The sequence below is a fragment of the Chrysemys picta genome, chromosome 22, assembly GCF_011386835.1.
Source record: "Chrysemys picta bellii isolate R12L10 chromosome 22, ASM1138683v2, whole genome shotgun sequence".
Taxonomy (NCBI): Eukaryota; Metazoa; Chordata; order Testudines; family Emydidae; genus Chrysemys; species Chrysemys picta.
The window spans coordinates 14,598,432-14,609,186 of record NC_088812.1 but is presented as its reverse complement, the minus strand read 5'-3'; the positions used below and the strand labels follow the sequence as shown (position 1 = coordinate 14,609,186).

General features: G+C 57.9%; 1 protein-coding gene across 1 annotated transcript; it reads left to right on the top strand.

Annotated features, from left to right (window-relative positions):
- The first annotated feature begins 1,889 nt into the window (after nucleotides 1–1,889).
- Nucleotides 1,890–10,411, top strand: LOC101954100 (25-hydroxyvitamin D-1 alpha hydroxylase, mitochondrial). Its single transcript, XM_005297271.4, has 9 exons — nucleotides 1,890–2,157; nucleotides 4,745–4,935; nucleotides 6,025–6,221; nucleotides 6,394–6,594; nucleotides 7,043–7,206; nucleotides 7,470–7,636; nucleotides 7,991–8,072; nucleotides 8,316–8,513; nucleotides 9,256–10,411. Exons 1-9 carry the CDS (start codon nucleotides 1,954–1,956, stop codon nucleotides 9,367–9,369), a joined length of 1,518 nt encoding a protein of 505 aa, XP_005297328.2. The 5' UTR covers nucleotides 1,890–1,953; the 3' UTR covers nucleotides 9,370–10,411.
- The last annotated feature ends 344 nt before the right edge of the window (nucleotides 10,412–10,755 follow it).

The following is a 10,755-nucleotide window of genomic DNA, read 5'->3' as shown; positions in this document are numbered from 1 at the left end:
AAAGATGCTTCCTACCCCAGAGAGCTTCCAGTCTACGGCGCAGCCCCGCTTCCAAAGTGCACCTTGGGAAAGTGTGAGTGCACACACACACTCGCATGCACATGTGTACATGGGAAACTGCACATGCGTGCATGCGCACATGCGTGCACACACACACACATGCACATACACACACACACATGCACGGCTGTTCAGGCCCTGGTCAGCCTCTGTGGGAAATGGAGTGAAAGAAGTGAATCCCCTGCCTTGGGGCAGACTCCCCCCACATTTTGTACCCACTTTTTTGTGGGGTGCAGCTCCTTATTGGAGGAGCTGCTGCTCTCTCCCTTCCCCATGGATCCTGGGGAGCAGAGCAACACAACTGTAACAAAGGTAAAACACTCCCGCCCCTGTTTGTGCCTTGAAGTCATTCATGGGCTCGGTTCACTGGTCTGAGCCCTTGGGGATGGGCAGGGGGGGGACTTTTCCCTCTGCCCTGTTATGAAAGCAGCCCTCCCCCCCCCCCCAGTCACTGAACCAGTGTGAATGAACCGGCCTCTCCCTCTGCCTTTTAACCCCCAGCCTTGCTGGCCCCCTGGAGCTTGCCGCTTTGCACGTCACCCGCTTGCCCCGGCCCTGCGTCCTGTTCACTTTCATTCATAGATTCCTAAATTCCAAGGCCTGGTGCGATCATCTTATCTGACCCCCTGGATAGGCCAGGCCAAAGACCTGCCCCCCAAATAATTCCTAGGGTGGCTCTATTAGAAGAATAGCTGATCTTGACTGAAAAGAATTGTCCACGATGGAGAATCCACCGCGACCCTGGGCAAATGGTTCCAATCGTTAACTTCTCTCACTGTTAAAAGTTTACTCCTTATTTACCCTTGGGGCTCTTCCCTAGCAGTGGGAAGGTCCTCGTGCCGGTGGCCCATCTCTCCCTCCCCACGCCATATGCCCCGTCTCCCTCCGTGCCCATCTCTCCTCCCCACCCTGGGTGCCCATTTCTGCCCATCTCCTTTCCCTCCAGGAGCCCATCTCTCACCCTCTGTATGTACCCATCTTTGCCATCTCCCCCAGGTGCCCATAACACTCCTTGATGGATCTATTTCCCCCAGGTACTCCCTCTGCCCCCCAGGTACCTATTACCCCAGGTACCCCCTCTGCCCCCAGGTACCTATTACCCCCAGGTACCCCTCTCTTCCCCCCAAGGTACCTATTACCCCAGGTACCCCCTCTGCCCCCAGGTACCTATTACCCCCAGGTATCCCTCTCTGCCCCCCAGGTACCTATTACCCCAGGTACTTCTCTCTGCCCCCCAGGTACCTATTACCCCCAGGTACCCCCTTCGGCCCCCCAGGTACCTATTACCCCCAGATACTCCTCTCTGCCCCCCAGGTACCTATTACCCCAGGTACCCCCTCTGCCCCCAGGTACCTATTACCCCCAGGTATCCCTCTCTGCCCCCCAGGTACCTATTACCCCAGGTACTTCTCTCTGCCCCCCAGGTACCTATTACCCCCAGGTACCCCCTTCGGCCCCCCAGGTACCTATTACCCCCAGATACTCCTCTCTGCCCCCCAGGTACCTATCTCCCCTGCCCATCTCTCCCCTCCTGAGGTACCCACCCCCAGATACCCACCTCTGCCCTCCCGTACCATCCCGGGGCCCATCTTCCCCCCCCCCTTCAGATGCATCTGCCCCTTCGCCGGAAACCCACGTGGCGAGCAGCCGGCTCGCTTCGGGCACCCGCTTTCCCAACCGAGCCCACCCCGCGTTCTGATTGGGCAGCCTGGGCTCCTATGTAAACGAAGAGGACACTGACGCACGTCAGGGAGGGCGGGGACGAGGATGCAGGGGGCGTGGCCTCCCTGGCTCCATGTGTCCCATTATAAATAAACCCAGAAAGATGCTCCAGGACTTCATCTGCTCCTCAGCTTTCTTCCTCCATCCACTTTCCAGCTGCCCTGAGCCAGGATGCCTCAGACCCTCAAGCTGGCCAGCAGGGCTTCCCTGCTCACCAGGGGCTTCCCAGAGATCTGGGCTGAGCTCGGCTTCAAGGCACCAGCCAGAGTGATCAAGACCCACAAGACCCTGGAGGACATGCCAGGACCCAGTGCACTGGGCTTCTTCACGGATCTCTTCTGCAAAAGAGGGCTGGCCAGGCTGCACGAGCTACAGGTAAGGACCTTGCCTCTGTGGTGTCTTTCCCACCTTGCTGCTTGGCACACGACGTCTTACTTTCTGCATCAGACTAGTTGAGGTTGTAAAGGGTCTACTAATGTATGGGGTGCGTGGAATTACCGAGCTTTAAATAGGTTCTGCCTTTAGTGAACATCATCATATAGGGGTTAGGATTTAGGACCAGATTTCCCAATGGGCCTGGAATCTACCAGATTCCACTGGAGAATTTCCCGTCAGTGTCACCACAGACATTGCTGGGCATTTAATAAAAAGAAGTTCTAGCCAGGGTTTTCAACTAAGTCAATGGGAGTTGGAGGCTCAACATTCATTGAAATTCCAGCCCTGTTTATAAATCCCAGCCTGAACACGTGAGAGTCATAGATTCATAGATGCTAGGACTGGAAGGGACCTCGAGAAGTCATCGAGTCCAGTCCCCTGCCCGCATAGCAGGACCAAATACTGTCTAGACCATCCCTGATAGACATTTATCTAACCTACTCTTAAATATCTCCAGAGTCAGGACATTCAAAGGTGGAAGTCCCCATTAATATGTACAGATGTATTTTTGGTTACTTGTCTATGTCGTTTCAATGTGTGACTTGCAGTGAGGGAAACAATAGATGTACAGAGGTGTACAGAAATTAAGGTGTACGTGAAGTCATGCTTTACCCCATATATGTCCCCACCGGCTTGCAAAAATCGATTGACGTAACATAGGTTTACCTGGAATCAACCCGTTCACGTGTTAGTTTAACCCTGTGCACATTGACACTGATTCTGAGCCACACAACTTTTACTCACTGGGCTGCGGAAACAGTGAATTGCATTTGCAGTGTAACTGAATTGCACCCTTTAATAGTGGCTTTGATACGTAAAGGGGAGCATACAGTATGCGAACTTTATTTTCTGTGCTTTTTAAAAGACCCTCAGGATGTGCAATATACCAGGGCTAACCTGGAGATCCGTCATATTAATTTTCTGACCCGTGTGTGTTTTACATTCTTGGCGGTGGAGGATTTTTTGGGGGGTATTTAACTCTTTTTTATGTGAAAGGAAAAAAAAAACCCAAAACGGGGGGAAATACCGTTGGGTCAACTTTATTCACGGAGCGAATTTGTGCTCTTCAGTCCCAGACCGTCTGAGTAAAATCCCTGTCGAAATCAGTGCTTTCTTGGGATCCGTTCATAAAGTTGCCCACAATTGTGAATACGCACCACGGTGGGCACAATTTTTAAACGGATAAAGCAAATCTTGCATTCTTTCGCCTCTCTGCGGCCGCCCGTCTCCTGCTTGTGTGGCTCTGCAAACTTGCGTGCAGCCATCTACGGGTTTTAAAAAGTAATGGTAATCCAACGAGCCACTGCGGCTAATTTTCAACCACTTCCAAACTTAGCTAAATGAATATCCCCCTCTCGGGATGAGCCACATGGTGAATGATACACGGGAAAGCCGCGGTCTTTGAGTTATCCATGTGCAACACCGAACAAAACCCATTTCTTTTAGAGCCTAGAGATATTTAGTCTTCCCCTCACCCCAGCTCATAACCCCAAAGCAGTAAGAGGCGGCGAAATCCATGTAGTGCCTGAACCCGAAAGCTAAATTGGCCAATAAAGGAGTGGAAAACAGAGGGTCAGGATGGAGCGACTGGCTTCAGCAGAGCATCGATTTAGTACTAGGCAGGTGTTCCAGCTGCCTCTGAACCCCGCACGGCATATCTGCAAATCCAGATGTTTAAAGGGACAAGAGCACGCTGGCTTCGCGGCCGCTCTTGGTTTGCCCAACGGTCTCCTGGTGCAGTTGGGGAAGTTGAACAGATAGCAATAGAAACGGCCTGTGGGGGAACTAGGGTTTGGTGTTTTTAACCCCATGTAACACAACCCCCTTCCTGGGTGGAGGCACAAACTAGCCTCGATTTCCTGCGCTGACTGCATCCAGCCCTGAGTACGTTCCTAGCAAACCAGCCATTGTTTCTCTCTCGACTTTCTCTCTCTGCCCTGCGGGCTCAGGGGAACGAATCTGAGGCTGGAGGGGAAGGAGAGCTCTGAATAACGGGGGCTCTTGCAGGGCAGAATCTAGCTGGGAGATCATTGACCCTCTCCGGGCTCGATTTCTGACCACGTCTGCCCAGACGTTCCTGTAAGATCCCGATCCCTGGAAGCCCGGGTTGAGCTGCTGCCGGCTGCAGAGAAACACAATGTGGTTTCATAGGAGTCCGTTGCAATTCGTCTCTGCTGGCAGCCAGGGAATGATCCAACCCAGAGGCTAGCAGGAGGGGGTGCAGGATGGAGCTGGGTGTGGAGGCTGCAGGTGGCAGGGGAATAGATCCCTATAATGCACCATTGTCTCATGGCTCTGTCCCCCCTGCCCTTAAAGCGCCCACATGTTCTCGTTGCTGACCTGTAACCACCCTGCCTGGTTCTAACCAGCTCTGCCTTTGGGTTCCGTGCCCGCTCCAGCTGGTGATGAGAACCCAGCGAAGGAGCTGACCAATTGGGGTCAAAGTGAGATGGGGAGGGGTGGCTGGCCTAGTGCCACCGACGCCTCTCAGGGCCCGCTTGACGGATTGTCTCCTCTTCCCTCCTAGATCGAAGGAAAAGCCAAATACGGGCCGGTGTGGAAAGCCAGCTTCGGGCCGATCCTGACCGTCCACGTCGCGGAGCCCAGCCTGATCGAGCAGGTGCTGAGGCAAGAGGGCAAGCACCCCATCCGCTCCGACCTGTCCTCCTGGAAGGACTACCGGGTGTGCCGGGGCCACGCGTACGGGCTGCTCACGGCGTAAGTTGGCGACCCCGCCGCCCTCCGACGCGGGCGCGAGGGTCACGCTGGGTGGGGAGGCTGCGGGAAACATCCTAGGACCCACCGGGTCCTGGAGACACCAGGCAACGCGATGACCCGCTGCAAAATACGCTGATATTTAAGGCTTGGATTTTGCCCAAGGGAGTTAGCGGCTCAAATCCCATTGACCGTCACTTGACTCCCTGAAAATCCCCCCCCCTCAAATATCTGCGTTCTGGGTAGCACCTAGGAGCCCCACTCCTGGATCCGGTGCCGTACAGACAAGTAGCAAACCAGAGACCTCCCATTGCAGGCGTCAGGCAGGACAAGAGGCGAGGGAGGGGGCAGGAACCAAACAAAGTGGAGTTTAGCAGAAAAACAGACGTCTCTCTGTCTGCTGCTCACCTGCCAGTGCCTGGTGGGAAAGGAGCCAAGAAAGACCCCGAAATGGGGAGATTGTGGGGGTCACCTCCTCTCCTGGAGGGGGGTCCATCTAGCACATTTGCCGACTCTTCCCTTGGTGGCTCTGTGCCAAGCGGGATCCGGCTCCCTCTGGGCCGGGGGAAGTGCTCCCCCGTCCCCGGGGCCTGATGCTGTCTCCACGGGACCCGGCCCGGAAGGCCATCCCCCATGAGCTAAGAAGGCTTTGCGCAAGCCCAGGCAGAGGCATGAGTTGGGCGAGAGGATTGTGTTGGGCCGTGAGTCAGCGGTGTGACTCAGGTTCCTGGGTTTCTCATCAGCGGGGCCGGCTCACTCAGAGCAGAGGCGCAGGGTGTGAGTAACTGGCAGAGGGCGTGCAGGCCCGTGGGCTAGCCAAGGGAGCCGCTTTCCCAACACTGCTGGCCGCTGGGCTCCTGCAGATGGGCTCGGGGCCGGCTTGACCTCCGTGGGAACTGAGTAGTTGGTGCATCACGTCAGAGCAAGCTTCCCCCCTCCCCCATCCCGTGGCCCAGGGAGTGCGCCTCATCCCTGGCTTAGGGGGGCGCTGCCTCTAGGGGGCGGCAGAGATTAGCCCAGGGGTGGCGTGGGCAGACTGGCACTTGAACCCTGCTTTCCTGGGGGCTAACCGGGTCTCTCTGGCCCTACCAGAGAAGGCGAGGAGTGGCAGAAGATTCGCAGCATCCTGGGCAAACACATGCTGAAGCCCAAGGAGGTGGAGTCGTACACGGGGACCCTGAACGGCGTGGTCAGCGACCTCATCCGCCGGCTGCAGCACCAGCGGAGCCGCCACCAGCAGCACGTGGTCAAGGACGTGGCGGGCGAGTTCTACAAATTCGGCCTGGAAGGTGCATGTCTGGGACGGTGCCGGGGGTGGGCCAGGGCCCCTGGGAAGGGAGAGGCACGTTCTGCGCAGAGATTGGAGACAGATCTGCCTGAGGGACCCTCCCCCCACACGCCCCAAACACCTCCCCCCGCGGGGCCTCATGTCTCTGACTTTCTCCGGGTTCATTTCCTTAGGCATCTCCTCCGTGCTCTTCGAATCCCGCATCGGCTGCCTGGAGCCCGAGGTGCCCAAGGAGACGGAGACCTTCATCCGCTCCATCAACCGCATGTTCGTCATGACCCTCCTCACCATGGCCATGCCCAAGTTCCTCCACCGCGTCTTCCCCAAGCCCTGGAAGATCTTCTGCGAGTCTTGGGACTACATGTTCGCTTTTGGTGAGTGTGCTGGAGCCGGGCAGTCTGGGTTGGCTGCTTGGGTGGGTGTGTGCGCGGGCCCGGGCCCGACTCCCCGCTGGAACTTCAGGTTCGTTTCCCTGGGGCAGGAGATCTGGAGCAAAGATCGGGGGCAACTGGAAAGAGATTCCACTCCCTGCAGCAAATCAGTCGTTGCTCAGGGTATTAGCATTAGCAACTAAACTGGAAAATTAACACCGCCACCGATAAACCGCGGTTGAACAGGGGGCAGTTAAGACTTGGGGACTTTCAAAAACGCCTCTGGGAATTAGAGGCCCACCGTTCAGTTTTGGTGAGCTTTGGGCACCGGAATCCCTTGGGTTCCTCTGAAGAAATCCTGCCTAGAGCTGGCTCTGTTGGAAAGCCGGGGAAGTGGGGGGAAGCTCTCGAGTCCAGGCTGTGGGGCTGACCTGTGTCCATTCTCTTCCAGCCAAGGGCCACATCGACAAGCGAATGACCGAGGTGGCAGAGAAAGTCTCGCGGGGGGAGACGGTGGAAGGCAAATACCTCACTTACTACCTCGCCCAGGAGAAGCTCTCCATGAAATCCATCTACGGCAACGTGACCGAGCTGCTGCTGGCCGGGGTGGACACAGTAAGTGCCGCGGGAACGTCTGGCTCGGGGCAGTCGGAGCAGGAAGGCAAAGGAGGATTGCTGCTAGGAGAACTCTGCTGCTAGGAGTTCTGCTTAGTGGCAGCCCTCCTCGGGGATCGAATGGGGCCGTGGCGGCTGCATGGAACTGATTCCGGCGCCCAGAGTATAGCTGGAGCCCGGCCGGGGATGCCCCGTTTTCCCTCCGGCACCGATAGCAGGGATCCAGCCTCTTCCTAACCCTCCCTTTCTCCTCTACCCTGCAGATCTCCAGCACCCTGTCCTGGAGCCTGTATGAGCTGTCCCGTCACCCCCGGGTCCAGGCGGCGCTGCACGAGGAGATCACCGGGGTGATGAAAGGTGGCGCCGTCCCGTCGGCCGCAGACGTGGCCCAGATGCCCCTGCTGAAGGCGGTGGTGAAGGAAGCGTTGAGGTGAGCGCTGCTAGGAGGTGGGTCAAACAGGGCTGGCTCTGCTCTCTCACCCAGGGAAGCCAGCTGGGTGCCTGCTGCACAAGGGCTGTGGGGGGACATGGTGCGTCTGCTGGGAGCTTGCAGCCGCCTGGGGTACTGGGATCCCAGGGTTCATCCATCCCCCGTGGAGCTCAGCCCCCAGAGCTGGGAGGCTAGTGCCTGGAGTGGGGATGAAGCAGCTGCCCAGTGTCCCACTGCTGGGATGAGCCCAAGGCTGGGTGCGGGGCTCGAACCCACAGCCGTCCGGCTGCAACATGAGGCTGGATCACGGCTCCTGTGACTCACGTGTGGCCATGTCCCCTTCTCCCCCGGCAGGTTGTACCCGGTGATCCCCGGCAATGCCCGTGTCATCTCAGACCGAGACATCCAAGTGGGAGAATATCTCATCCCCAGGAAGGTGAGTGGAGCTAACTGCCTAGCTAACGGGAAGGGAGTGGGAGGGGGGCTGACCTGGAAGTGGGGGCATCTCCTCCCCAGCTGTGACTGGCCAGCCCCCGGTTGCCTTAGCGGGAGGCAGTGTGTAGCTGAGGGGATTTCTCTTTGGGGTGGGGGTATCTCCCCCCACCCTGCTCGCGTGGCATGGTGCCCACCGTACCCATGTCTCACCCTGCAGCCTCTCCCTCTCTGCCCCCACTTGCAGACCCTGATCACGCTGTGCCACTACGCCACCTCCCGGGACGCCCGCTTCTTCCCCGAGCCCGACTCCTTCAAGCCGGAGCGCTGGCTGCAGAAGGACGCCTCGCACCACCCCTACGCCTCCATCCCCTTCGGCGTCGGCAAGCGCAGCTGCATCGGGAGGCGCATCGCGGAGCTGGAGGTGCACCTGGCACTGGCCCGGGTGAGTGCCGGAGCCGAGCTGCCCCTGAGCGTCGCGGTGGCAAAACGTGGTTCCCGGGGCTGGGGGGGGCTCCTAATTCCTGTTAAACTGCATCCCCCACACTGCATCGATACCAGCCCCATAGCCCCCCCTCTCCCACTGCATTGGTACCAGCCACCCATAGACCCCCCCGCCCCCCGCTGTATTGGTATCAGCCACCCATAGGCCCCTCTCCCACCGCATTGGTACTAGCCCCGTAGTCCCCCTCTTCCACCGCATTGGTACCAGCCCCATAGCCCCCCTCTCCCACCGCATTGGTACCAGCCCCGTAGTCCCCCTCTTCCACCGCATTGGTACCAGCCCCATAGCCCCCCCTCTCCCACTGCATTGGTACCAGCCCCGTAGTCCCCCTCTTCCACCGCATTGGTACCAGCCCCATAGCCCCCCTCTCCCACTGCACTGGTACCAGCCCCCCATATCCCCCTTCATTGCATCGGTATCAGCCCCATAGCCTCCTCCCCCACTGCATGGGAACCAGCCCCATAGCCCCCTCCCCCACTTCATGGGAACCAGCCCCATAGTCCCCTCCCCCACTGCATGGGAACCAGGCCCATAGCCCCCCTCCCCCACTGTATTCCTACCAGGCCAATTGCTCCTTCTCCCCCAACCCCCGTGCACTCCTACCGGGCCCACTGCATACTCCCCTCCCCTCCCGCCAGCCTTGGCGCGACTGGTGCTAACCCGCCCTCCTCTCTCCTGGCAGATCCTGATGCACTTTGAGGTGAAGCCGGAGCCGGAGCAGGGCCCGGTCAGGCCCATGACCCGCACCCTCCTGGTGCCCGAGAAGGACATCAACCTGCAGTTTGTGAGCCGCTAACGCGGGCGGAGACAGAACCTCTGGCGCCGGGGGCGTCCGAGCTCCCCGTGGGGTGACGGGCCCCGGCCGAGCGGGTTGGCTCCAGATCAGAGTCAAGGAAAGGAGGGGCTGGTGCCTCGGAGCACATGCGCTCATCCTTGCTCGGCAGGATGGGAAGGGCTGTGTGCGTGGCAAAAGAGCCGTATAACAAATCTGGGGGGCTGGCGTGGCTTCGTGCCCACCCCCCGCCCGGGCTGTCCTCCCTCCTGAACCTGGAGTTCCCGTGAACTCAGAGCAAGGCGGAGCCGGAGTGGCATTCCCAGAACCAGCGCCTCCTCCAGGCAGCATTCTGCAATGCAATTAGTGTGTGCACCTGGCTCTGCCATTGCCGGGGCAGCAGCCCTGCAGAGCGCTGAGCGAAACTGCCAGCTCCCTGCCTCCTCTGGTTCGAATCCCCAGGGCAGCCACAGAACCCCGTCACGGCCCGCTCTGGCACAGTCTGGGCATGTAACGGGAAGGAGCAAATCTGGATCCAGCTGGCCTTTGGGGGATGGTTCTGATGCTGATCAGTGACTCGGGTCTGCCTCCCCCCTGATGTAAATGAGCCTGGCTTTGCTGATCGACACCTGCAGAGGATCAATTCTTGGGGTCCTGCAAAGAGTTGAAAGGAATGTGCATAGACGTGCTAAGGTTTGTGATTGTTAATAATCACTTTCAGCACTCCCCTTTGAAGGACTGTGCCCCTATTTATATTTATTGCCTGTAACTTATTCATGGTTCTTGGGACCCAGCAACGTCTGAAGCTGAGTGTGGGTTTTTTTCCCAAGCCAGCCGCGAGGCTCTTTGTATTTAAGGCAGCTGCAGCGTGAATGTGTCTCGCCTGCCGTCGCGGAACTGTTCGGCTGCAGCTGTTGCTGGTGCTTTGATATTTAAGTGGTATTTATTATTCCCTGGTGAATAAATATGACTCTTTTTTTAAAAAACAAACAAACACCCTTCCTGAGTTTGGTGCATTTTGGGGATGAAGGTGTTGGATGGGAAAGGGGGTTGGGTTGGATTCCAGGCAAAAACCACTGAAACCTGTGCTGTAAAATTACAAGGTAGCACTTAGCGTTCCCAGCTGAGATCAGGGCCCCTTTGGGCCGGGCGCTGTTAGTAAGAGGTGGGAGGGGAAACTGAGGCACAGACGTGGCAGGAGGAAGCAACTTGTCCAAAGTCATCAGCGGCAGAGCCGGGACTGGACTCCAGGTCTCCCACTGCCATTCCAGTGCCCTGCTCGCTAGCCCATGCTGCCTGTCTTGGCATAATACACTTCCTGCGTGATTAATAGCTCCGATTTGCTCCCTGGGTGGAAATCTCTTCCAATTAACTGTCAGGCTCTCTTGGCAACTTGGTTCTAAGGATCCA

Bases quoted from the DNA above. Each gene is read 5' to 3' on its own strand.
- LOC101954100 (XM_005297271.4), top strand. From the start codon at position 1,954: ATGCCTCAGACCCTCAAGCTGGCCAGCAGGGCTTCCCTGCTCACCAGG. The intron at 6,595-7,042 runs GTGAGTGTGCTG...ATTCTCTTCCAG, and splicing joins GGACTACATGTTCGCTTTTG to CCAAGGGCCACATCGACAAG. The intron at 8,514-9,255 runs GTGAGTGCCGGA...CTCTCCTGGCAG, and splicing joins TGCACCTGGCACTGGCCCGG to ATCCTGATGCACTTTGAGGT.